This window comes from Apis florea, unplaced genomic scaffold, assembly GCF_048593485.1.
Source record: "Apis florea isolate Af1SG1 unplaced genomic scaffold, ASM4859348v1 contig_3496_pilon, whole genome shotgun sequence".
NCBI lineage: Eukaryota > Metazoa > Arthropoda > Insecta > Hymenoptera > Apidae > Apis > Apis florea.
The window spans coordinates 7,787,163-7,812,257 of NW_028256773.1; the positions used below are offsets into that span (position 1 = coordinate 7,787,163).

General features: G+C 29.0%; 7 protein-coding genes across 14 annotated transcripts; 4 read left to right on the top strand and 3 right to left on the bottom strand.

Moving 5' to 3' along the window:
- The first annotated feature begins 490 nt into the window (after positions 1-490).
- On the top strand, positions 491-10,249 carry Lrrk (Leucine-rich repeat kinase). Its single transcript, XM_031920294.2, has 2 exons — positions 491-1,414; positions 1,529-10,249. The coding sequence occupies exon 2, from the start codon at positions 1,537-1,539 to the stop codon at positions 8,917-8,919; it is 7,383 nt and encodes a 2,460-aa protein (XP_031776154.1). The 5' UTR covers positions 491-1,414; positions 1,529-1,536; the 3' UTR covers positions 8,920-10,249.
- On the bottom strand, positions 9,370-11,735 carry LOC100863392 (oxidized purine nucleoside triphosphate hydrolase). Its single transcript, XM_003690788.4, has 3 exons — positions 11,123-11,735; positions 10,253-10,398; positions 9,370-9,883 (listed from the first exon to the last, which is right to left on the bottom strand). Exons 1-3 carry the CDS (start codon positions 11,272-11,274, stop codon positions 9,690-9,692), a joined length of 492 nt encoding a protein of 163 aa, XP_003690836.4. The 5' UTR covers positions 11,275-11,735; the 3' UTR covers positions 9,370-9,689.
- Positions 11,736-11,770: 35 nt separating this feature from the next.
- Positions 11,771-13,132, bottom strand: mRpS23 (mitochondrial ribosomal protein S23). Its single transcript, XM_012494449.3, has 4 exons — positions 12,906-13,132; positions 12,402-12,563; positions 12,202-12,301; positions 11,771-12,100 (listed from the first exon to the last, which is right to left on the bottom strand). Exons 1-4 carry the CDS (start codon positions 12,947-12,949, stop codon positions 11,978-11,980), a joined length of 429 nt encoding a protein of 142 aa, XP_012349903.2. The 5' UTR covers positions 12,950-13,132; the 3' UTR covers positions 11,771-11,977.
- Positions 12,916-14,446, top strand: nero (deoxyhypusine hydroxylase nero). The gene is made up of 3 exons (XM_003690775.4): positions 12,916-13,538; positions 13,646-13,966; positions 14,070-14,446. Exons 1-3 carry the CDS (start codon positions 13,259-13,261, stop codon positions 14,378-14,380), a joined length of 912 nt encoding a protein of 303 aa, XP_003690823.1. The 5' UTR covers positions 12,916-13,258; the 3' UTR covers positions 14,381-14,446.
- A 132-nt stretch (positions 14,447-14,578) lies between these two features.
- LOC116415477 (uncharacterized) lies at positions 14,579-16,711 on the top strand. 4 transcript variants are annotated; one of them, XM_086913086.1, is made up of 7 exons: positions 14,579-14,785; positions 14,867-15,044; positions 15,132-15,348; positions 15,411-15,587; positions 15,709-15,912; positions 16,407-16,470; positions 16,578-16,711. In XM_086913086.1, the coding sequence occupies exons 2-7, from the start codon at positions 14,869-14,871 to the stop codon at positions 16,649-16,651; spliced, it is 912 nt and encodes a 303-aa protein (XP_086769212.1). In that variant the 5' UTR covers positions 14,579-14,785; positions 14,867-14,868; the 3' UTR covers positions 16,652-16,711. The 4 variants fall into 4 exon arrangements, with proteins under 4 accessions (XP_086769212.1, XP_086769211.1, XP_086769213.1 ...); XM_086913085.1 differs by having other exon boundaries at positions 14,583-14,785; positions 15,676-15,912; XM_086913087.1 differs by having other exon boundaries at positions 14,585-14,785; positions 15,116-15,348; positions 15,676-15,912.
- Positions 16,501-24,328, bottom strand: LOC100868678 (facilitated trehalose transporter Tret1). The gene is made up of 4 exons (XM_003690752.4): positions 24,250-24,328; positions 19,209-19,333; positions 18,152-18,597; positions 16,501-17,785 (listed from the first exon to the last, which is right to left on the bottom strand). Exons 2-4 carry the CDS (start codon positions 19,297-19,299, stop codon positions 16,925-16,927), a joined length of 1,398 nt encoding a protein of 465 aa, XP_003690800.1. The 5' UTR covers positions 19,300-19,333; positions 24,250-24,328; the 3' UTR covers positions 16,501-16,924.
- Glob1 (globin 1) lies at positions 20,982-24,645 on the top strand. 5 transcript variants are annotated; one of them, XM_086913094.1, is made up of 4 exons: positions 20,982-21,122; positions 21,352-21,791; positions 22,367-22,592; positions 22,901-24,645. In XM_086913094.1, exons 2-4 carry the CDS (start codon positions 21,634-21,636, stop codon positions 23,030-23,032), a joined length of 516 nt encoding a protein of 171 aa, XP_086769220.1. In that variant the 5' UTR covers positions 20,982-21,122; positions 21,352-21,633; the 3' UTR covers positions 23,033-24,645. The 5 variants fall into 5 exon arrangements, with proteins under 5 accessions (XP_086769220.1, XP_086769219.1, XP_086769221.1 ...); XM_086913093.1 differs by having other exon boundaries at positions 21,017-21,156; XM_086913095.1 differs by having other exon boundaries at positions 21,053-21,156; positions 21,460-21,791.
- Positions 24,646-25,095: the final 450 nt, after the last annotated feature.

The following is a 25,095-nucleotide window of genomic DNA, read 5'->3' on the forward strand; positions in this document are numbered from 1 at the left end:
TTTATGGAAAAAGCAAAAATTCAAAATAGAATATTGACAACAAATTTTATATATACTTATATTATTTTAATATATATCATTTATTAATATATCAATATTTGTTTTAATATCATATATATATATATATATATATATATATATATATATATATATATATATGTATATCATGATAAAGTTTAAATTATTATGAATTGCTAAAACTTTCTGAAATTTATATGTATATAATATATAAATATTCTTTTTAAATTATAATTTTAATATTGTCATTCAAAATTGTAATAATACGGGATTAAAGTAAAATTTGAATTCGTTATCATCTCATATTGAATCTATTAATAATTTTCTTATTATACTTTAATAAGAAATACAAAAATCATTTTTTAATCGTGAATGATTTTATGGCATCGCAAATTGTGTCGATAGTTCACTAATTTCATTGTCGATCACATGATACAATATACAATATAGAATTTTTATGTATTGGTGCAATAGAAGACATTTTTTATTACCACTACTAACTTTACAAAGTTTAGCAGTTAGATTGATTATATTTCTTAAATTCATTGCTTTAACTCATAGAGGATACGAAAGTTTCTTTTTACACGATCGGTATTTCAGTTTGTGTAATGCGAAGTTCTATAAGTTGATAGATCTATTCTATATTCTATATCTCGTTTTTGCTAATGCTATTTATTTAAATCGATCCGATATTATTCGTGTATAAAATTATAGCTAAAGATGCGTACAGTCGATAAAGAGAACTGGCAAAATGGCGATTATTAAGAGTTATGTTTAGTATCGCATTGGTTTTTCGTTTCAAGTTAAACGAATTGTTATTTTAATTGTCAGTGCAAAAAAGATACATAAAAAAATATGGGAAAAAATTACATGTGTACAGTGAATAGCCAAAAATTAAAAAATATCGATCGAACATGATTTTTGTAACATATTCAATCATACTCCGATTGATATATGTTTTGATATATGTGTGAGTTTTTCTATTTATGCATTGAATTTTAAATCACAAATACAAAAGATTATTCTTTTATAATGAAAAGAAAGTAACAATTTTATTAAAATTACATTAAAGTCAAAAATTCTATTCAAAACATATGTATACAATTTTTAATAACAAATAAAATAATAATCGAAATTTTACAAATGTATATAAACAATTTCAAGTATCTAACTTCCACTTTGAACACAGTGGATCTGAAATTTATAAAGAATGCTAAAATCTTTTATATTTTAAATTGTATTGAATATAAAACATTCAAATTTGATCAAATTGAAAATAAAAAATCATATTATGTAAAATATCATAAAAGAAGAGTGTATCAACAGTATAACCATATAACTGATCAAATAAATTTATAATCATGTAATCAAGATATTTATATTCAAGATATAATTAGTAAGTACAGAATAATATTTTTATTATATAAAAAAATACTGTAAAAAATACTAACATAACAATATAATATTAACAAACTAATATAACAATGTAAATATTTGTATATTTGAATAGTTTACATCATGGAAGATTATACTCCTATTGATGAAGATTTTCCTGGTCGTTTATTACACCAAGCTGCTTTATGGGATAATGCAGAATTATTAGAAGATCTTTTAAGAGGAGAGCATGCACAATATATAAATAGTCAAGATTCATGGGGTAGAACACCATTACATGCTGCAGCTATTACTGAAAATTCAAGATGTTTAGATGTATTACTTTTTGCTGGAGCAAATCCAAATATACCATGTGGACCCAGAGGTCATTATCGAACACCATTACATATTTGTGCAGAACACGGTCATAGTTCCAATATTGAAAAACTTTTAAAATTCAATGCTAGTCTAATGATTCAAGACAATAACGGTGAGAGACCATTAGATGTGGCTGAAGAAGCTAAGCAAGATGTTTGTATAAATTTGCTTAAATCAGCAGCTGAAAAATATGAATTGGCAAAACTTGCTGTACATGCTTCTTTGCGTGCGATATGTATTCAAGGAGATTTTGTGGCAGCTAAAAATATCATTCAAAATCATATGTCAGATTTAGATTGCATTATCAATATGGCACCGAATGGCGCAAATACTCTACTTTTTATAGCCAGTGAGATGGGTCACAAGGATATAGTTCGTTTGCTTTTAGATCATAGTGCAGATTGTAGAGTGCATCCTGTTACCAAATACTGTCCATTATATATAGCCTGTTACAATGGTAAAGTAGAAATAGTAGAATTGCTTCTTCGACATTTTCCTAAACAAGTACAATCTTTAACCGTTGAAAAATGGTTACCGATTCATGTAGCGGCTATAAATGGCCATCATTTAGTTATTGATTTATTATTAAAATTCGAATATCCACAACATACGTATCAACGCTACAAAGACTCATCCGGAGAATTTGAATACGAAATGCCATTTGATATCAATTCTCAAGATGTAACAGGACAAAATATTCTTTACATATCTAGTATGCTTGGAAACATTAAAATCGTAGAATTATTGCTGAATTATAAAGTAAAAGCGAGAAAAATTAAAGAGGAAGATATGGGAGTGGCGCAGCCACTTCCTATGTCGAAAAAAAAAATTTCAAGTGGAATACAAAGATTGATGTCTAGTTTGAATTTTAGAAGTAAAGCGTTCGATAAAAAGGATGACAATATGATATGCCCATTAAATTTAGATTTGTATTGCAACAATGCCACCGAAACTTCTTTACATGCAGCGGTGAAAGGCAAGCACACAGAAGTAGTTAGCGCTTTATTACTGGCAGGTGCTGATCCTAATTTGCCTGTGAAAGTTCCTTATGATCAGAACGATCCAGAAAATAATTACTCTAGCGCATTAATTATAGCTTGTCAACAACGTGACATAAAAATTGCAGATCTTTTACTGAAACACGGTGCCGTGGATAATACATGTAAAGCAATCAAAATTGCTGCACAAAACCGTGACGAAGCTCTTACAGCAAAATTATTGTCTATAAAAGCTTATCCTGATTCAGAATATAAAATCAATAAAAAAGCTATGACTGAATGTACTCAAACATCTCACTTTTCTGCATTATCCTCTTTTGGCAATGTCACATATTCGACACTATTTCCAAATACACCGACAATGATAAATTGGCATAATCAACAATGTCATCTCTCACAAATACGGGCTCAATGGTTAACAGATGCTGTGTTACATGTAAATAAAAAGCTGAGCGCTAAAAATAACGATTTGGTATTATATGCTATCACGAGGATAGATATTTCTCATAATTCCATCACTTCTGTACCATCTATTGTATTTTATTTACAAAGCCTACGGTATCTTAATATGGCTCAAAATAAAATAGATACTCTTACAGCTGAACCAAAAAGTTCTAAAGATAAATTGTGTCCAGTTTTAGAAGAGATGTATCTTCAAGACAATCGATTAGAGCAATTGCCGGAATTTATAATGAGTTTACCTACATTGGAGATTATGGATGTCTCAAACAATAAATTACAGTGTCTTCCGGATAATTTATGGCGAGCTCCAAAATTAAAAGAATTGAATGTTTCCTTTAATTTATTGAAGGATCTACCGAGTCAAGTTTCTCAAAATATTTCACGAAAAACACAACGGGAAGATTGTTTGAATAATAGTCCTAGCAGTCGAAGTTTAGCATCGCAATTGGCTATTTCTCGCGAAGATTCTTTAGAATTTGAGTCATTTACTAAAATAGCAAATGCACAAATCATAGAGATGGATCGACCTCATGTTTGGACCAAATCTGTTCAAGTATCGGAAAAAGTTTCAGATGATAACGAAGGAGGAGCAAGATCAGTGCTTACGTCCTTGAATTTGGCGCATAATTTATTCAATAGTATTCCAGTAGCTTTGCCATGTTTAGCTGTTAATCTAGTAAGATTAAACATGGCTTATAATTCTCTTCGATCCATGAGTCATATAACATCGTATCCAGCAAGTTTGAAACAATTAGATTTATCCAATAATCAAATCTCTCGATGGCCCAGTTTGCCACAAGTGGACGGTGCCGATTTGATGGAACAAGCAAACACTGCGTGCTATTGCCCTACAACGAACGTACAATCTCCAATTGTTCCGGGCAGCAACAGACAAACAGCTACGTCTTTGCGTGACGTAGTTCTCATGTCGGTTTGCACGCATAGACGTCATTTACGTTTAGAAAATTTAAGAACGTTAATTCTTGCTAACAATTTATTGAACAGAATACAATTGACGTCGGTCGATGATGGAGAAATGCCAAATCTAGAAGAAGAGAATGTAGATAGGGATACAAAAACTAATTATTCTGGTTCAAAATTATATCTTCTGTTCCCTAATGTTAGCATGCTCGATGTTAGTAACAATAAGTTGAAAGAGATTCCACAAAATATTTATGAGCTCAATAATCTATCTGTTCTAAATATAAGCGGTAATCCGGACATTGTCGAATTGCCACCACAAATGGGATTACTTTCTCGTTTGTGGAATTTAAATACTCAAGGTTGTAAACTGCAAGAACCTTTGAAAACGATGATTGAATCAAAAAAATATAAAACGATGGACGTGATTGGATATTTAAAATCAATCTTGGAGGATGCTAAATCATATGCACGCATGAAATTAATGATCGTAGGGATTCAAGGGATCGGTAAGACTAGTTTATTAGAACAATTGAGACAAGAGGGTGAAGTTCCAAATAAAAAAAAAGCTACGGAACATTGGGCGAAAAGAATGGGTAATAAAAACATTAATGCAAAGACTGCCAGAGGAACAACAATATCCACCGTAGGTGTTGATATTGGGGATTGGATTTACGAGAAAAAAGTGAGAGGACAATCATCTCATGGTCCAGTTTATTTTAGAACGTGGGATTTTGGTGGGCAAAGAGAATATTACGCAACGCATCAATATTTTTTGTCTAAGCGAAGCTTATACTTAGTTGTATGGAGAATCACAGATGGTTTTAAAGGTGTATCAGAAATATTTCAGTGGTTGGTAAATATCCAAAGCAGAGCTCCTAATTCACCAGTAATTATCGTTGGCACTCATTATGATATATCATATGAACATAGCGAGGCTTTACAGCAATATATCCGTGATAAATTTATAAATGTAGTTGATGCTGAAAAGTGTGGTTTGCCAAAAGTGATGGAAACTATCGAAGTGAGCTGTAAAACGAAGCATAATATAAAAATGCTGTGTAATTTAATATATGATGTTGTATTTAGTTTAAGATCACCTGGAAGCAAAGAATTATTACTTGAACAAAAAGTTCCTGCCAGTTATCTTGCCTTGGAAGACGTGGTAATACAGCTTGCACATGATAGGAAATTGTCAGGTACGGATCCGGTTTTAAAAGCTGATCAGTATTATACGGCAGTAAATAACGAGCTTCAAAAATTGCATAGATCATTTAGAGATCCCGCTGAATTACATCAAGCGACACTTTTTCTCCATGAAAATGGCATTATTTTACATTATGACGATGCTACTTTGAAAGATTTATATTTTCTCGATCCACAATGGCTTTGCGACATGTTAGCACACGTAGTAACAATACGTGAAATTAATCCTTTCGCCAGATGTGGTATAATGAAATTAGATGATATTCAACATGTATTTAAATCTTCTACTATATCATCTATAGATACGCAAGGATATATCGTTAGCTTATTAAATAAGTTTGAAGTTGCATTAACTTGGGACTATCGTACTTTGTTAATTCCCTCTTTATTGCCAACTGAAGAGGATATTTTAAGAAATAATCAAATAATCAAAATTCCTGTAAAAACACGAGGTTGGCATATACGTTCTAAAAAAATTACATCTCCAATGATAACATTTCAAAATTCTTCTGGAGATAAATCGAATACAGAATGTGTATTGACATCTAGATCACAACCAGATTGTTCTGTTACACGATTACTTTTAATGTCTTATTTTCCTAGTGGCTTTTGGTCAAGGCTCATAACTAGAATTTTAGCCGACGATGCTATTGTTGAAATTGTGATGTCATTTTTAGCGCCTTTCAAAGATTTTGTTGATGATAATATTTTTACAAGTTTGCTAGATACACAAGCAGAGTGGATACTTTGGCAAACAGGAATAGAGTTGAAATATTCTAACATTACTTTATTACGTCTTAAAGAAGTCAATTATAATTTAAAGAATTCGCCATATGATTATAGACAATTTAAATTTAAACTGAAACAGGATGGAATATGGTGTACAGTAGATTTAAAAAATTCTGCAATTTTAGAAATTTGGTTTCCAGTTGATACTTTGGTGATAAAACAACCTATAATGTCAGATTCAGTTGAAGAGGAACCAATGGGCTATCAAGCAATTGTGGTAGAACCTCGGCCAGAAAGTATGCCACAATTATTGGCCTTAATAGTTGATCATATCGATATTTTATTAGAAGATTGGTATCCTACATTAGGAACACGTTTTGTGCATACATCTGAAGGTAAACTATTAGTTACACGATTGATACCATGTCCACGCTGTTTATTAAATAATGGAGAAAATGAAAATGAAATTAGCGATAATGATCGTTTAACGGAAGATATCCAAAAATATTATATAAATAAAGAAAGACAAAGTCAAGATAGTTATAAGTCTGATGGTGATAGTGGTGTGGGGTATGATAGCCTAACATCAAGCAGAATGCCATCTTTAGAAGGTCATCCAGATATTATTAAACAAAATAACCATTCTGAAGGTATTTTAGCATATTCTTGGATGGTCGAAGAATGTATTTTATCTGCTTATAGTAATAAACCAATAAGTTGTCCTAAACATTCCGATATACCATTATCACATGTAGCTCCCGATATAATTTTTATGGATCTCGGATCGAAGCATTTAATAAAATCAGAAGATATTAAATTAGGAAAGTTATTAGGTCGAGGAGCATTTGGATTTGTATTTAAAGGTGTTTGTCGATTGCCAGGATCTTATCAAAAGATTGATGTTGCCATCAAAATGTTACAACCAGTTCCACCAGGTCCAAATTCAAAACAATCTGCTGTTCTTGCTTATAAAGCAGCTCAAAGTAAATGGGATAGAGATCCATTACAGTATGCTTGTAAAGCTTACTGTACAGCAAGACAAGAATTAAACATTTTGTTGACTCTCAGACATACAAATATTGTACCTTTAATTGGAATAGTAGTTAGTCCATTAGCATTAGTACTAGATTTAGCACCAGAAGGTGCATTGGATAATGTATTGAAAAATTATAGACGTTCTGGTGCTAAATTAGATCCATATACATTACAAGCTATAATTCTTCAAGTAGCAAAAGCTGTAGAATATCTTCATCAACAACATGTAATTTATAGGGATTTAAAATCAGAAAATGTTTTAGTTTGGCAGATGCCTTTACCATTTCAAGATTATCCTGAACATCCTGTTCATGTTAAGGTTGCTGATTATGGTATATCCAGACTTACATTACCAACTGGTGCTAAAGGATTTGGTGGAACTGAAGGGTTTATGGCACCTGAAATTATTAAATATAATGGTGAAGAAGAATATACTGAAAAAGTTGATTCTTTTTCATTTGGAATGTTTATATATGAATTAATTACTTTAAGACAACCATTTGAGGGTCACGAAGCAGTTAAAGAATGTATTTTGGAAGGTGGAAGACCACCATTAACATATAGAGAAACATTTCATCCTTGTTATGCTCTTGATTTAATGGTTATATGTTGGGCTCAAAATCCAAAAGATCGACCTACTGCAAGTCAAATAGTTTCCATTGCATCAGCACCTGAATTTACACATCTTATAGATGTTATATTATTAACAGAAAGAACTCAAGTAACTGCTATTACTATGACAAATAGAACTATAGAAGAAAATTTAAGTGGAGATGAAATTTGGTTTGGACATAATAATGGTGAAGTTGATATGTTATTAGGAACACAGAAAGGTTGGTTACAACATGTTAGAATTGAAACTCCTATAATACCATATGCAATGTGTGGAGTAGATGGATATATATGGATTGGTGATGATATAGGACAAGTACATGTTTATTTAGGCAGTAATTTTGGTTGTGTTGCTAGTTATAATCTTGAACCTGATCATAGTATAGAATCTAAAATAGTAGGTTTAATTTATTTAGAACAAATAAAACATTTTGCAGTAGCACTGCATAGTGGAAAAACATTTTTATTATCAAATTCATTTACACAAATGAAAAAAATGGAAATTACGACTGATATTCAAGATAATGTAAAGACATATTCTTTGGCAGCTGTTTATAAAAAAAAGCGCATATTGGAATTATGGATTGGACAAAGTTTTGGTAAAGTATCAATTTATGTTTTAAGAGACAACAATTTAATAGATACAACACAAGTTTCTCATGTAACTGGAGAAACAGCTATTAAAAATTTATTTGCTACTCACTTATTAAGTGCAGAAAATTCTGTATTATCATACACGTATCCTGGATGCATTGTGTATCAATGGGATGTGGATACTAGACAAATAATAAATAAATTAGATATGTCTAAATTAGTACCTTGTTCAGAGAGTTTAAAATCCATTTCTATAGAAGAAAATTTATCAACAGAAAAGTGCCAAGTAACAGCTCTGGAAACTTGTAGAAATCAGTTGTATATTGGTACTACTTGGGGATGTATTGTGGTAGCCGAATGTAATTCACTTAGACCTATTACCGTTTTCAGACCTTTTGAAGGTAAGGTATGTCAAATAATTTCATTTAAATCAACAGATGAAAAGAAATTAGTACTGGCAACTGTTGGTCAGGGTTACCGAAGTTTAATTTCGCGATATACAGATTTTTTGATTGATAGTTTAGACGCAGAAGATCTTAAACATAGTATGTATGCTCTCTTATGGAGATCTGAACATTGGTCAGCTGCTTAATCATAATTTAATTATGACAAAGTAAAGCCCAGCCAGTGCTTTGTGGTGCAAAAAGTGATATAATTATGTGTGGTTGACAATTCTATACGTCCATATTTTAGATTGTAGATTTTAAGCTTTCAATCTTGACTCATCTTATATCTTTTGAACTGAAGACAAAAATATTTATTCTTTAATCTGTCCAAGCTATATGGTGCTTGATTGATACATTCTTTGCAAAATTTTTATTTATGAAATGAATATAATTTAAGCAGAATATTTTTATCTTCATGTGAGGTATCACAGTATAGTTTTATAACTTATCATAAGTACTTAGATTTTTAAAATAGTTATATATTTATTTAATAAAAAAAAGTTGGAAAATCTTATTATTAACTTTGCAGCATATATCAGAAAAATTTATTTAATGATCTCTGAAATATTATTATATGATAATATCATTATCAAATATTTATATTTATTATTTGAGATAGTTTATTGTGTATGCTTTTACTTGATGAAAAATTACAAGCAGATAATTAATGTAGTATCAATGTAATATATTTGTACAATATTTGCTTAAAATTCCTTTCGATATAATCTAAGATTTATAAGTGATAACAAATAATGATTTCAAGATGATAATGGTTTTACTATTAAAAGTTATCAAATGTAAAACTAAATTTTATTATAATTAAAAAAATAAAAGTGAAAGTGAATTTTTTAATAATAATTATAATTATTAATATGTAAAAAAAAAGAGGAATGTATGAAAATTATGAATGAGAATATTAAGAAATATGATCTAAAGCTGGTAGTTCTTCCATAGTTTCAATGTTATATTTCAGAATTAGGTCTTGACCTCTGTACAAAAAATATCCCTTAAAAAATTGCCCTCGTAACATATAAGGAAACCAATATTCATCATCCGGCCACATTTCTTTAAAAGGAATATCTTTTAAATTATACCATTTTGGTCGCATTTCTGAACAAAAAAATATAAATATAATTACAATGTATTTATTATATTTTTAAAAAAATACACATTAGATTATATGTTGCATGTAATATATATATTTTAAAATTTTTCATTTTGTGCAAATATATTTTCTGTTTTTTTTTCTGTCTTTTTAATTGATCTCCAAAATTTATATAATTTAAATAGTCACGTGCAATTTTATACTTATAATTAAATAAAAATTGCAACATGATAAAACAAACATAGAATCATTGAATAATAATTGCACATAAAATATATATAATTACTATTATTAATTAGAATAAACATTTGATTATAATATTAATGTTGTAATATTAATTTTAGTTAAAATATTATTATTTAAAATTTAAATACCTTCAGATTCTATTATCTCTCCATAATACTTATATGTTTCAAAAACATGAACTTCTAATAGAACTTCATTCTCTTCAAATTCAAATTCTAGAATTCCAATTTTTCTTAACTCTTGTGCAGATAAACCACATTCTTCTTTTAATTCCCTATAAAATTATGCACTGATGATTTGAAATGCTTACTTTAATTCCTATCTATTTGTGATAGAAATACTTCAACATAATATAATGTATAATAGAAATAATATATGTAATATTTATATTATGCAGCATACATTATACTTTTAGCTTAAATATTTTTTATACTATTTTTACTAATCACATACAATTTTAATTTAGACATATATATATAAAATATTTTATATTTATTTAATTATTTAAAACTGTACCTGTATATATAAGATGATTCATAAAAAATTTTTAAAATTTCTTTTAGATGATAAAATATAAATTTAAATAGAATTTAAAAAATAATTTAATTATATATAGTAATAATGTAGTATTATATTATCCAAAAATTTTAAAATAAAAAATCATATATATATTTAGTACATATATTAATTTTATTACTTTACTAAAAATGCTTTTATAAATAATATAGCATTTAATTAATATTTTTTTCAGCTTTAATTATATTTTTCATGAATCATCTTATATATTGTTAAATAGGACGATAAAAATCTTTGTTAAAATTCATTGTTATTAATGTATTGGTTATTATGAAATATAAAATATTGTTGAATATAAAATTCTTAACTTATTACATATAGAACATATTTTCTATTTAACAAAATTCACATTAATTTTAATTTATATTTTTTTTTATTGTTATAGATAAAATATTTTTTGTAAATTTTTTAAAATTATTTACCGCATGGCTCCTTGTAAAATTGATTCTCCTGGTTCTATTTTGCCGCCAAAACCATTCCATTTATCTTTTCCGAATCCTCGTTTTTTTAAACCCAATAAAATTTCTGTTGATTTTCTAATGAAAACTAATGAAAAAGCTTTTCTTACAGACATTGTAATCTATTTAAGTAATTTATCAGAAATTTGATTTTTCTTTTGAATAGTTTTATATTTTAAATATAAAACTTTAAATAGTTTTATATAATTTTTATTTTATGCGATTTAAAATTGATTTTTATTTTTTTATTTAAGTAAAAATCAACTTATTAATAAAAAGTATATTATAATATAATACTATAATATAAATTTGAATGCCTTAATTTAAAAAATATTTGATAGGTTATGCTACTAAAAGAACACTAAAAAGAACTTGTTCACTAAGGGTAGTTTCCGAATCTATATATCATATTCTATCTTACGAAAAATTATGGAAAATTTTATAATTATCTAATTTTTTTCTATTTTTATTTGATTTTTCTTTATTTATATATATTCTTATTATATATTCATTATATTATTAACATTTTTAATATCAAATTAAATTTTGCATTTAATTCAATTTAATTTAATTTTTTTTTTTTTTTTGAGAAAAAATAAAATAAGAATGATAAACATTTTTATTAATTTATTATATAAATATTATATATATTAAATGTATTATATAATTAAAGTAATAATAAAATATTTTTTATATTTCTACAACAATATTTACAAAAAAAATAAACAATGAAGAATAAATACATATTACATATGATTAGTTTTTTTTTTATTTTTACAATATATTATTATAAATATAATCTATTTAAAATTCTATTTATTATTTTTTGTTATCTTTAGTGCTTTCATGTAATATCTGTGATTTAGGTATTGTTTTAGCATCATACATTACTTTATATCTTTGCAATGCCTTTTCATATGCTTCTTCTTCTTTAATATTATCCTATTTAAAATAAATATTATGGCTTTTATCTAACTTTTTACTGTTATTTAAAATTAACTGTTATATAATTATATAAAAATAAATATAATAATATTGAATACCTGTAAAAAACTTTCATATAAAGTTAAAAAGATTTGAGTTTGCGTAGCATTGTCACATTTCATATCTATTATAGAAAGTTGTGTATCTTCGTGAAATTTTCTACAAAAATATATATTTGAAATATAAACACAGATTATGTTTATTAATAATAAATATATTTATATGAATTATTTGTACGAGAAATGAAATTTTTACTTACGCTCTTATAATATCTTCAGCATAAAATATATTTTGTATTTTTTTCTGTGATGGTTTTCTAGCAAAGAGTGGTTCATCTTTTGGAGGAAAGTTTTTATATATGTTATACCATATTGGCAAATTATTTGGATGTAATGAACCTGTGCGTATCAATGATGTTATTCTAAAATTAATAAAAAAAATATATTATTTAAAATATATATTATTTAAAAATTATATAAAAATTATTTTGCAATAGTTTATAATGATTAACTAAAATGAATTTATTTTTTCAGAATCGTAAAATGATTAAATTTAAATAATTATATAATGTGATTTTGTACAAATTTTAATAAAATATACTTTTTTAATAAATTTTTTATTTTAATTATTTTATATAAATATATAACTTGTTAAATTGAACTATATAATAAATTATCTATTAATAATTTATCTTAAGAATATAAATTTTAACCTATTTCATAATGATTTAAATTTCCATAAAATATGTTAAAAGAAATTTTACCTTGTAAAAATTGTTCCAATTTTTTCTGTTCTACTTTGCGCCATATTTTAAAAGGAGAATTGTAATTTATGAGCTAATTTTATATGTATTATATGTAAATTTTTACTTATTGTAAATATATATATGTATACTAATAATGCGTATATAAGTATAAGTCTTATGGTGTGTGTTATCTTTTTTTCAGAAATGTTGACTATTTGATACATTTTATACTTAACCTCAAAAGTAGTTTAGTATATAATTTCATGTGTAAAAATTATTATAAAAAGTGACATCGTATATATTACAGTGAAATAAGTTTGATAAAATAATTAATATTCATATATTTAATTGATTTGATTAATTTAAAAAATATGTTGAAAATAAATGAGAATCAAATTTTTGCAATTGGCCATATCTTAAACGATCAAAATCGACCATTAAAAGAAAGATTTCGTGCTTTATTTACTTTAAAAAATATTGGTGGAGCAGAAGCTATTCAACAAATTCATAATTGTTTTAAAGATGAATCAGCTCTATTAAAGCATGAACTTGCATATTGTCTTGGTCAAATGCAAGATTCTCGTGCTATACCAGTTCTTATAGAAATATTAAAAGATACTACACAAGAACCAATGGTTCGCCATGAAGCAGGTTTTTATCATATATTAGATTATATATTAAATTATATATTAGATCATATATTAGATTAGATATCATATGTTTTTATTTTTACTAAAAATATATTTTTTTTGTAATAGGTGAAGCTTTAGGTGCAATTGGAGATTCAATTGTAATACCTATATTGGAAGAATATAGCAAAGATTGTGTACTAGAAGTTGCAGAAACATGTCAATTGGCATTATCTCGTATACAATGGTTAAAATCAAATAGTAATTCAATTAATTTGCAAAAAAGTCCTTATATGTCAGTGGATCCAGCACCACCAACAAATATTACTGATATTAAAAAATTAAAAGAAATTCTTTTAGATGAAAATATTTCTTTATTTGAAAGATATAGAGCCATGTTTTCCTTGAGAAATATAAATACTTCAGAAAGTATTCTTGCTCTTAGTGAAGGTAAAATAATGATTCATTATTCATTCTTTATAATAATTTATTTATTTTTTTTTATCAATGTAATTTATAATTTTAAAAATGTAAAAATTTATTGCACAAATAGGTCTGAAAGTAGGAAGTGCTTTGTTCAAACATGAGATAGCTTTTGTTCTTGGACAACTTCAGAAAGAGATAGCTATCCCACATTTGGAAGCTTCCTTAAAAAATACAGAAGAAAATGAAATGGTGCGACACGAATGTGCAGAAGCATTAGGTTCCATTGCTACTCAAGATTGTTTTGATATTTTAAACAAGTATTTAAATGATAATAAGAGAGTTGTAAGAGAAAGTTGTATAATTGCATTGGATATGTGCGAGTATGAAAATAGTTCGGAATTTCAATATGCTAATACATTAGGAAAAGTTATGGTTTAAAATTGTATTTTATATTTATTTCATTGTAAATAAATAAAAGTTTATTCATTAATATAAATAAATAAATTTTATTTAAAATAAAGTCAACATAATGCTGAAATTGTTAAATGTCGTATAATTTATTATATATAATATTTTAATTATATTAAAATTTATTGATAATATTTTATCTTTATTGCCAAATTAAATAATTAAATAGAATATTTTTCATTTGATTTATTGATTTTCTTTTGTTTACAAGAATTTTTAAGTTTTGACAAAAAGGAAATTTTAGCATATAATTAAAATAAGAAAATATGCATATTACAATCGCTTTTTGTACTTTTTTGAAAATTAAGGAATCTTTTAAAAAGATTCGAAGAGAACGAAATTACGACAAAAATGAACTCAAAGTTTGTTAAACAGGTTAAAAGTGATATTCAGTTGTACAAATATCACATGTGTCATAAAATATCAAAATATTTCAAGTTCATTTAAAAATTTTAGAAATGGGTAATTTGCTTACTTATCCATTCCCATATCTCTATAAAAAGAAACAAGAATGGCAAGAAGAAAAGTATCAATCAATCAAAAATATTTTTACACTAGATGTCAAAAAAATAAAAGAAATTTGGTCGATTGTAGAGAAGGATAGCATGTATTATGGGTTTGCACTATGCACTATGTAATTATAATGTTACAATGTTATTTTTGAAAATATAATTATATATTATATATCAATTCATTTTATATAAGCTAAACGAACTCGCAGGATTTTTAAAACTCATCCAGAATACGTGAAATACTTCGAAGATGAATCACTTCCATATTTCGTTCAAGAAGCTAAACTTAAAAAGAAATTTAATAGCATATGCGAAATGTTGTGTACTTTATTCTTAAATTATGATAATAAATCAATGAAAAATGATTTTTTTGGCTACATTGCTATGGTTCATAAAGATATGGGATTAACAGTTTTTGATTTCGAAGTTTGTTAATTTTTATGTGTAAACGCAATAAAAAAATTAAATTAATTAAATTTCATTTACAGAATTTTACATCAGATGTATTGGATATGTTAGTAGAAGAATTACCACACATGATGACAAAAGAATACATTATCGCGCAAAAAATATGTTATAATGATGTATGTAGATTGATGGTAAAATTTATAAACAAAAATAATCAAAAGATACTTGAAATGCAAAATGCACATACATCCAAAAAAGTATGTACACTTTTTTTCTGAAAGATCTTATAATTGTATCATCTTATCTTATTCATTATATTGTAAAATTAAGGTGAAATTTGAATAGTGTTTTAAAGGTGAAATTGATCCAATGTCACAGATTTTTTACGGCCATCCATTAAGTTATTGGGAATATAAAAAAGAATATTGGAATAATAAGAGAGATTTATGGATATCAATGGAATCAGATATAATATATAATTCTAATTATAATCATTATAATGTAGCAAAAGAGGAAAAATATCCTACAAATGACACAAAAAGTCGTAAAAAACTATTAAAAAAAAAATTATCAAAGAAAGAAGTAAGTTCCACGCATATGAATAAATGAAAAAGTAATCTAATATAAATATTTTAAACCATTTTATGCCATTTTCATAATTATGATAATGATTAAAACTTAGAATTAAAATTTAAATTTTTTTGATCTAAATTTTCTTTTATAATTTTCTTTTAAAATTCAACATTACAAATTTTATCTTATTTATTATTGTTAACGAAACTAATTAATTTAATTTTGTTCTATTTTAATTAATTGTTAAAAAAGATAACTAGCAAAACAAACAAAAAAAAACATGAACAAATTGGCGAGAATATTCATTTCATAGTTATTAATAAATGAAAGCAATTGCTTTTAGATTCAGATTTTCTTCTATGGAAATTATTCAAGAAATAGAGTAAATTTTTTTTATATTTCCCTATTTATTACATAAATGATACTTTATTATTTTATATATATTTTATACACAGTGCAATATCCGAAATGACGTATTATATAGCGTAAATATTTTTTCTTAGGTGAGATATGAATCTGATAATGATGATTATGTCTTAAAAACGACACAACAAATCTCTTTGGAAGGTATAAATATACTTTTATATATTTAATAACTTGATTTTCACATTATTTTTATTCTTTCTTTATTATGTATCAATCCAATTGTAAGATAAAATTCTTTTATATTAAAGATGCAATCAAAAAAGTGATAAAGCTGACACCAAGAGAACGTAAACGAATGCGTAATAAGCGTCATTCAATGTAATGTTTTGGTAAGCCACACAAATTATATAATTACAATAAATGTGTGAATAATTTTTAAAAATCTTTTCTATCTTCCACTTTTATTTTTGTTTTGTGTTAACATTTCATGAAATTTGTTTTTAATCAAATTTACGCGAATGAATTCGAAACACTCATCTTCTCGAAAGTTCTTTTCTAGGCAATTCAGCAATTTGAAACAGGGATTTCAACGATATAAAGAGAACCATAGATGAAAATTGAATAAATAGAATGCAAATTATTTATTGTCTTTCCTTTATTTCGTCTTGTGTTGTTTCAATACTTCCTGAATCTCGTTAAAAGATTTGCAGGACGTTTCCGGTAATGCTATATTTAAGATGATGCCGATAATAAATTCGATGACGCCAAAGACAAGAAATATTACGTATCCATATTTGTCGCTCAGAAGTCGATAAACATTATACACGATTATGAACAATATGAATCCAAAAATATTAGAGAACATGCTTGCCCAATTTTTCATGTTTGTCGGGAAAATTTCCGAAGAGACTACGTATGGGATTGAGGTTAAGCCATACGAGAAAACAATAAAGTAAATCGCAAGAGCGACCAATGGGATCGCGGAGTAACTGCTGACTTTCATTCCTATATGTTCGACAAAGAAATAGGCACCAATCGCGAGAAGGCATAGAACACTGCCGTACGACGATATTAGAAAAACAGACTTTCTGCCGAGTTTGTCAACGGTAAGTGCGGATAATAAGCTGACAACTAAAGATATCCCGCTTATTATAAGAAGAAGATAATTCTGTTCGAATTGTACATTGAATTTTTTAATCAAATCACCGCTGTTGAATAAAATGGCTGCGAATCCTGACAATTGTTGAGCCGCCATCAACAGCAATAGAAGCGTCAATGCTTTCCCGTGTGGCGCTTTCGTGAATAATTTTTTGAAGCCATCTTGATCTTCCGCCTCTATCAACATATTTATCCTGTTTAACTCCTCCTTGTTCTCCTCCTTGCGTCTTAGCCATACCAAAGTCAGCGCTGCGGAATTTTTCTTGCCTTTCTTGTAGTAATAGTAAGGCGATTCTGGTAACCATGGCATAGTTAACAAAAATATAGCTATCGGTATTAAATTGAGAAATGACAGATTCTGGAAAAAAAATACAATATCGTTAATGATTACATATTTTTACATATGTATAAACAAAACTATTTAAACATTACGTCATCTTAAATTTATCGTGAATATACAATACATAGTAGATAAATATTTTGCACAGAATCGCAAGTTGAGCGATACAAGCGAAAACATAGAAGGTCAATATCTTTTTTTTTTCCTTTTTCAGAAAATTAATATCGCTTGCATCACCCGTTCTCGGACATTTCGTCATACAATTGTCATACAATTCGTCATATAATACGCAATGTCAATGATACACAGCAATCGTTACGATTTCAATACTTTTTTAACGTAATCGATTTCGATGAAAAATTTTAAAAGATAAATAATCCTTACCTTCCTACTTAAAATCGGTTGAAGACCGATTACGAAGATGTATCCCAGATTAAACATGAAGGATATCATAGTGTTACACGCTCCTCTGATTTTTTGCTCTACCAATTCTCCTATATATAATGGGGCCATGGAGTACAAGGCACCGAACGATACACCAGATATCAGTCTTGCCACTAAAATTTCAATCCAAGAATTTGCGAAAGCGGTGAGCACCCAACAGATTATGAATGGTACGCTGGTCGCGTAGAGGAACCATTTTCTGCCGATAACGTTCAGTAATAAACCGGATAAAATTGATCCAACAATGGCGCCTACCGGTATCGCGTTAATTACCAAAATTCCATTATTTTGATTTATATAAATATCGGAAGAGGTGGTTTCAAACTTTGGAACAGCGATCGTTGCCCAGCCGACGGAAATTCCGGCAGAGAATAATGCTAGATTAACTGGAATGAGAATAAGAGATATGATTAAAATGTTTCTCAAATTGATCATATTTCGAAAGCATCGTATTATCAGGACTGTGATTAAACTTTCTTTCGATTTAATTGAACTGAGAAATGGGAAAAAATGGATAAATAGATAAATACGTTTTTATCCTTTTCAAAGATAATGGTGATTTTGCGATATAAATTTTTCCTTTTTCCAGTTAGAGAAATAGTATTTTAAATAACAAAACATTAAACATTATAACTTTAATACTATTATTGTATATAAAAAACGTGAGAATATTTAAGTTCTTTTAATGTCTATTTTAACTTATTTCACATTCTTCTTCAGCTCTGGTACATGGCAAAGGCACATTGGAACTTTTTAAGTTTGTTCTTCGCAAAAAAATTTTGAAAAAAATCAATGATATCCTTTCAAATTCCTACTTTTAAGCTATATATAATCACGCGTTACAATTTAGATAATGAAAGATCCTGGTATGCCATTGCAGAGTTAATAAAAAGAAGATTTCCATTTAAAATTTCTTTATTGCCAAAAATCGACAAATTTTTTTTTCAATTTCATTTTATAATAAAAACCAAAAAAAAAAAAAAAAAGAGATTCATACCTATAAAACTTGATATTAACTGTAAATAAATCTTGCTCTCTTTCTTGCTCCCAAAAAATTGATCTGTACTCGTCGATGTTCCAGAATCCATATTTAATTTATTTTCTTTATTATCCTCGTTTTTCCTGAAAAAAAGAAAATAACGTAAAAATTTTTCATTATTTTAACCCGGATTAATTTAATCCGACCGATCATAAAGTATAGAGTCGGAGAAAATTTTGAAAAGAAAAAAGAAAAGAAATTTCGAGAAACGTATCGAGGAAGTATCGATCGGCTCGTAATCTTTTTTTTTCTTTGCAGCGCACGTGAATCGCATGGAAATCGATGTTGCAATTTTCAACCACCTGACAGGTGCACATTAAGCGCTCATTTGTTACAAGGAGGATGTTCATTAATCGATGCACGTTTAAACCGACGATGCGCCCTTTACAGATTTATCGCCTTAAGAATCTTTAAATTCGCATTCGACACGCGTTGCGTCATCTCGATATATTTATCTCTTATTCGTACTTCATTTCTCCTAAACGAGACCTACAATTTCCTTATTTACATCTTTTCCATTTCTCATAACGAGTCCTCATAACCCTTTGGGAGTCCCGATATAGTTCACGAAGTGACGTCAGCGAGAGAGAAATTTATGGTCAGGATTATACGGACATCGATCACGAAACGTTGCGTTTCTCCTCTCCTCGCTTTTTCTTCTTCTTTTAAGAAGCTGGAATCGTCGAACGAACTCTTCGAACCATCCCGATCAATTTAAATCTTACGATTTAACAATTTTTAAATAAAATATTGTTCCTTGCATTATCGATCGATCATTAAAAGTTGGAACAGCCTTGTTCTTATTAAACAAAAAAAAAAAAAAAAAGAAAAATATGCATTTAAGTACATACATAATAATTAAGAAAAAAAAAGAAGGAAAAACATTTCGTCCAGATATTATTATTCCACACGAAGAATAATCGTAAATGATATAATGATACATAAGATGCGTCTTTGAGCAAAATACGATAAGCAATGCAACGTCGAAAACTGATTTCGAAATCATCAATTTATATAAAAAAAAAAAAAAGGAAAGAAGATATACATTCGAGAGCTACGATAAATTAACAATATTTCAACAATATTCCAACGATTTATCGCGTAATCACGACACCTCTATTTTAACAATCCGACGCAGATAATTTTCTCCAGATTAATTCTTTTTTCGACCGCAGATCTCACAGCTCTTATCTCGACAGACGACGATCCTCAATTTTATCGCGCGTTTTACATAATTAACCGTGAAAAAAGGAAAAATTCCTTTCGATTTTTTTTTTTTTTTTTAACACCCTCCCCTCTTCTCTTTCAGAGAGAAAGAAACGGGAAGAGGGCGCGTTGTAACCTCCCACTTGTTATAACGATGCATCGATGCGCAAGGTTGATCGATTAAAACTAGCGAGGCTGCCATATCGAGATAACTCGATACGAATTAATTAACCGGATGTCACCCGGGTGGATCGTAAAGCAATTTGGGCAGTTAAAACGAGAGGGGTTGGCCATTCGTCGCCCTTGTCATCTCTCCCCCTCCCCTCCCCTCTTTTTAGACCCAACGATCGAATTCGATCGGGAACCACTCGAAACAGAAATATATGTATATATGTATACATACGTAGGAGAGTTCAGTGACCAAACAGGCGTTAACCAAGTCGAATAATCGGTTAACCGACTTAACCGGTTGGCCGCTGATCGTGTAAAGAGAGGCTTTAATAATTTTAATCATTTAACCGCGTGGCCATTAGCCGGTGGCGGAGGCGTGTTGGCGGAGGGGGTGGATTTAAAATAGCATTAGATAGGCAGTGGCCGTCAGTCGGGCACGAAGAACGAGTAGTCGGCGTCCAACCGTGTCAGCGATTGAGCGAATTGAAAACGACAGTACGTGGCACGTGACATATCATACAGAATTACGGTAAATTGTGGTGGCTCGCTGTATCCCGGCCGTGCTTGATAACCGGCGATCATGACGTCTCGCCGAATCTCTCGGTTTATTATTAAATAATAAATCCGTTCTCCCTTCTCCTTTTTCTCTCTTCCTCCTTTCTTTCTTCTTCTTCTTCTTCTTCTTCTTCTTCCTTCTTTTATACGCCTCTCGATCCTCTTAAAGATAAAACGCGTCACGTGTTTATTATAGCATATAATATCATCGGACAAGCGTACCTTCCACTTCACCATTCGTACCGAACGCTTTTTTTTTCTGCCTTCGATTTCGTAGGAGGGGAGGAGGAGGAGGAGAAGGAGACTCGTTCCTCGCCTGTTTCTTCGCTCGAAACAAGTTCCCTCTTTTCTTTTTTCTTTTTTTTTTTTTCTTTTCTTCCTTTCTTCCTTCCTTTTCTTTTTTTTTTTTTTTCTTTTGCCCAACGCCCGTTTTCGCAACGGACGAGGAGCGATGGGAACGTTTCTACGTTTCCTCGGGATTTCGTCATCGGACGATAACAGGATCGATCAGGCGACAGGGTTGACCGAGAGGCAGAAGAAATTAGTGCAGAACACGTGGGCGGTTGTCAGGAAGGACGAGGTGGCTTCCGGGATCGCCGTGATGACCGCGTAAGTTTTGCTCTTAAGAGAGGGACGCGCGCGCGCGCGTGTGTCGCTCTTTATATTATTATTATTATTGTTACTCGTAAATCGATCGTCGTATCGTAACAAAAAGTGGAAACTCTCTTGAGTCGTTGTAAAAAAAGGTTTATTTATGCTTTTATCTCTTGTTCTTTTTTTTTTTCTTTCTTTCTTTCTTTTGTTTGTCCCCTTAATCTCGAGAAACATGTCTCTCGAGAACGCGAAGTTGCGATTATCGATAACCTTCGTCGTAACGATGATGTAAAAAGTTGATAATGTAAAAAAAAAGAGAGAGAGAGAGAGATAAAATTATTCTTCACCGTTGCAGTTTCATGTTATTCCTTTCTTTTTTTTTTTTTTTTCTATTCTCGATGAGATATCACCAATATCAGTATCAATATTTTTCGCAATTCTCCCCTTTGATCACGTCTTATTGTTACTCGTTCTCGATCGAAATTCGACCGAAATCCCCCACCCATCCGAATTTTTTTCTACTTTCTTTTTTCTTTTTTCCTCTCCCCCCTCCGACGATCGATTTATGCCCAACGAATGACGAATTTCAGATTCTTTAAAAAATATCCGGAATATCAGCGATACTTTACCGCTTTCATGGACACTCCCTTGAACGAATTGCCGGCTAATAAACGGTTTCAAGCTCATTGTGCCAGCGTAATTACGGCCTTAAATAATGTTATCGATTTCTTGCACGACCCAGGATTAATGGAGGCTAGCCTAATCGGTTTGGTCGAGAGGCATAAAAAACGCGGCCAAACGAAGGAAGAATTCCAGGTACGAGTGTGAAAATTAGAAAATCGAGTTTTACATATACATATATATATATATATATACGAAAGATTGCTTTCGACTTTCATCGCGGTGAGGAGTTAAGATCGAACGTCTTCGATTTATCCTTCTCTCAAACACCACAATATTTCGTTATCGTTTCTTTTCTTTTTTTTATATTATCTGGAAATTCGTTTCGCTTCGAAGGAGCAAGCTCGATATATATAACAAATATATATATATATATAATAATAACAGGGAAGAAAGAGGATCCCTTTTTTTGACGACTCTCCGTTTCCCTCCCCAATTTCTAGAACTTGAAGGAAGTAATGTTGGAAGTTCTTCGCCAAGCGTTGGGGAAGCAATACACGCCGGAAGTGGCCGAGGCGTGGAACAAAACTTTGGACATGATGTTCGCGAAGATATATCAAGTTTTCGCTTCTTGAAGAACGGGACGAGTTAGTTTATCCGTCATTTCTTTTTTTCCTCCTCCCTTCCCCTCCCTCCCCCCTTCTTTAATTTAGTCACTTAAGAATTGCTTCGTTGTATGTATATATATAATATATAATAAATAACGCATTGTCTTACAAAAAAAGAAATTGAAAGAAGAGAAGAGAAGAGAAGAGAAGAGAAAAATATATATTTTTAAAATGATTTCAATATGCACAATAATAATAATAATAATAATATTAGCATATATATATATATATATTACATTGCGTATCGTACAACGTTGAAACAAATTGAAGATATATATATTTTAATTAAAGATTCACGCAACTGTTTAGGATCGACGCGAGGTTTATTATGTTAAATTTAATTGAATTGCGAAAATTTTGAAAAATTAATTTTTCGCCTAAACTATCGTTCTTCTTTATCAGCTTAATAAAGCATCTTCGTAACAGTGTACGATCGTATTTTTCTTCAGCGATCCCTCGACTTTTGAGATTAATTTTTCAAGATATTGTTTGCAAAATGAGAAATTGATATCATTATCATATAAGAATACTTTTTTTTTTTTTTGGATCCAGCCGTATTATAAATATCGATCGATCGAATTTAGAGAATGGAGAATATAAAAATGGAGAAGTGGATAATAAAAACGAAGTAGATGCGAATGGATGTAAAATACTTACACGATGCGATGAGACGAGAACGTATGTATTTTTACGAAAAATTCCGGATTAAGTAGTAGAAGGGTCAATTATCATCTACGATTCTATTAGAAGACTATTCATATGCGATGAATATGATCCGCTGTTGGAATACGAAAGCGAAATGTTAGAAACGTTGTGCACAAGTTTCACGCTCGAGTATACGAGAATCGAACGTTTTCAACTTGGAAATACGGTGGAACGAAAACAAACGGGGAATAGAAACGGTATCTGCGTGAAACGTGGAAATTGTTTCGATACGCTTTTGATAAATTAAACGCGAATTCGTTGAAAAAGTTATGGAGAGAAAAAAAAAAGAAAAAAAAAGAAAAAAAAAAGAAGGTAAAGGAATAAATTACTTACTCGATATTAAAATCCGATGAACATATGATAATTTCACAATTTCTCTTTTTCGTTTGATAGTTGCACTACAAATTGTTACGATTCGATCATTTTTTTCCCCCCCCTTTTTCTCTTCCCTTCAAAAATTATTGATCAAATTTACTCACGTGAAGCAATGAAGTTGCCATCGTGATTCCAGCCGATTTCTAATAAGATTTATACCCGTCTGTCTATATAATATATAGATTGATCATAATCGACAATAAAATTATCTTACATTTTGTTTAGATAATATTGTTTAGTTGTATGCTCTATCATCATTGCTGGTATTACATTCTTTTTTTTTTCCTCTCTCCACTTTTTTATATTAATAATCTAGCATTATCTATTAGATATAATGCATGGATATATATATATATATATATATATATATATTTAAATTCTTATCTCGAATGAAATCACCTTGAGCGGATAAAAAAATTTTTTCACTTGTTAAATTTTCCATCGATTTATCTTGTAATATATCGATCTTATAAAATTTCAATAAAATCTTACCCGACGTATCCCTCCGTTATTTTCTTATACTTTCGTTCGATCAATCATTATTTAGAGATGTTTAAAGGATTCGAGAGATCGAAATACTCGTAAAAACATATTTGCGAAACGAATAGAAAAGATTAAGAGAAATTGTTAATTTCGGTCATTGGATATTTCTATAATATATATGAATTATACGCAAGATAAAGAAAGAAAGAGAAAAAAAAAACCATATTCCACAAATATTTAACATTATATTAGCATGCAGTTTATAAAGGCAAAGAACAGTCGTTTACGAGTTGTAGCTTCGAAACCAATTTCTTTGATTGCCGATAAAAAACAAACGTATTATTTATACCTAATATTCTCGTTAATAAATTGCGTAACGTGACAAGTGAGAGGAGATACAAGGAACACGAAGTAATACTGGTGGCTCATTTAAATTAACAACAACCTTCTAAGCGCATCTTGTGTTG

What these genes read in the sequence shown, in the direction of transcription:
- Lrrk (XM_031920294.2), top strand. Translation starts at nt 1,537, where the DNA reads ATGGAAGATTATACTCCTATTGATGAAGATTTTCCTGGTCGTTTATTA.
- LOC116415477 (XM_086913085.1), top strand. Translation starts at nt 14,869, where the DNA reads ATGGGTAATTTGCTTACTTATCCATTCCCATATCTCTATAAAAAGAAA. An exon ending in GGGTTTGCACTATGCACTAT is followed by an intron (nt 15,045 to 15,131) that starts GTAATTATAATG and finishes ACGAACTCGCAG; the next exon opens with GATTTTTAAAACTCATCCAG. An exon ending in ACAACAAATCTCTTTGGAAG is followed by an intron (nt 16,471 to 16,577) that starts GTATAAATATAC and finishes TTTATATTAAAG; the next exon opens with ATGCAATCAAAAAAGTGATA.
- LOC100868678 (XM_003690752.4), bottom strand. Translation starts at nt 19,299, where the DNA reads ATGGATTCTGGAACATCGACGAGTACAGATCAATTTTTTGGGAGCAAG. An exon ending in GTTAATATCAAGTTTTATAG is followed by an intron (nt 18,598 to 19,208) that starts GTATGAATCTCT and finishes TTCTCATTCCAG; the next exon opens with TTAATCTAGCATTATTCTCT. An exon ending in AACCGATTTTAAGTAGGAAG is followed by an intron (nt 17,786 to 18,151) that starts GTAAGGATTATT and finishes TTTTTTTTCCAG; the next exon opens with AATCTGTCATTTCTCAATTT.
- nero (XM_003690775.4), top strand. Translation starts at nt 13,259, where the DNA reads ATGTTGAAAATAAATGAGAATCAAATTTTTGCAATTGGCCATATCTTA. An exon ending in AATGGTTCGCCATGAAGCAG is followed by an intron (nt 13,539 to 13,645) that starts GTTTTTATCATA and finishes TTTTTGTAATAG; the next exon opens with GTGAAGCTTTAGGTGCAATT. An exon ending in TATTCTTGCTCTTAGTGAAG is followed by an intron (nt 13,967 to 14,069) that starts GTAAAATAATGA and finishes TTGCACAAATAG; the next exon opens with GTCTGAAAGTAGGAAGTGCT.
- mRpS23 (XM_012494449.3), bottom strand. Translation starts at nt 12,949, where the DNA reads ATGGCGCAAAGTAGAACAGAAAAAATTGGAACAATTTTTACAAG. An exon ending in ATTGGAACAATTTTTACAAG is followed by an intron (nt 12,564 to 12,905) that starts GTAAAATTTCTT and finishes TATTAATTTTAG; the next exon opens with AATAACATCATTGATACGCA. An exon ending in TATATGAAAGTTTTTTACAG is followed by an intron (nt 12,101 to 12,201) that starts GTATTCAATATT and finishes TATTTTAAATAG; the next exon opens with GATAATATTAAAGAAGAAGA.
- Glob1 (XM_086913094.1), top strand. Translation starts at nt 21,634, where the DNA reads ATGGGAACGTTTCTACGTTTCCTCGGGATTTCGTCATCGGACGATAAC. An exon ending in GGGATCGCCGTGATGACCGC is followed by an intron (nt 21,792 to 22,366) that starts GTAAGTTTTGCT and finishes GACGAATTTCAG; the next exon opens with ATTCTTTAAAAAATATCCGG. An exon ending in AAACGAAGGAAGAATTCCAG is followed by an intron (nt 22,593 to 22,900) that starts GTACGAGTGTGA and finishes CCCAATTTCTAG; the next exon opens with AACTTGAAGGAAGTAATGTT.
- LOC100863392 (XM_003690788.4), bottom strand. Translation starts at nt 11,274, where the DNA reads ATGTCTGTAAGAAAAGCTTTTTCATTAGTTTTCATTAGAAAATCAACA. An exon ending in ATTTTACAAGGAGCCATGCG is followed by an intron (nt 10,399 to 11,122) that starts GTAAATAATTTT and finishes ATAATTTTATAG; the next exon opens with GGAATTAAAAGAAGAATGTG. An exon ending in AGAGATAATAGAATCTGAAG is followed by an intron (nt 9,884 to 10,252) that starts GTATTTAAATTT and finishes TTTTTTGTTCAG; the next exon opens with AAATGCGACCAAAATGGTAT.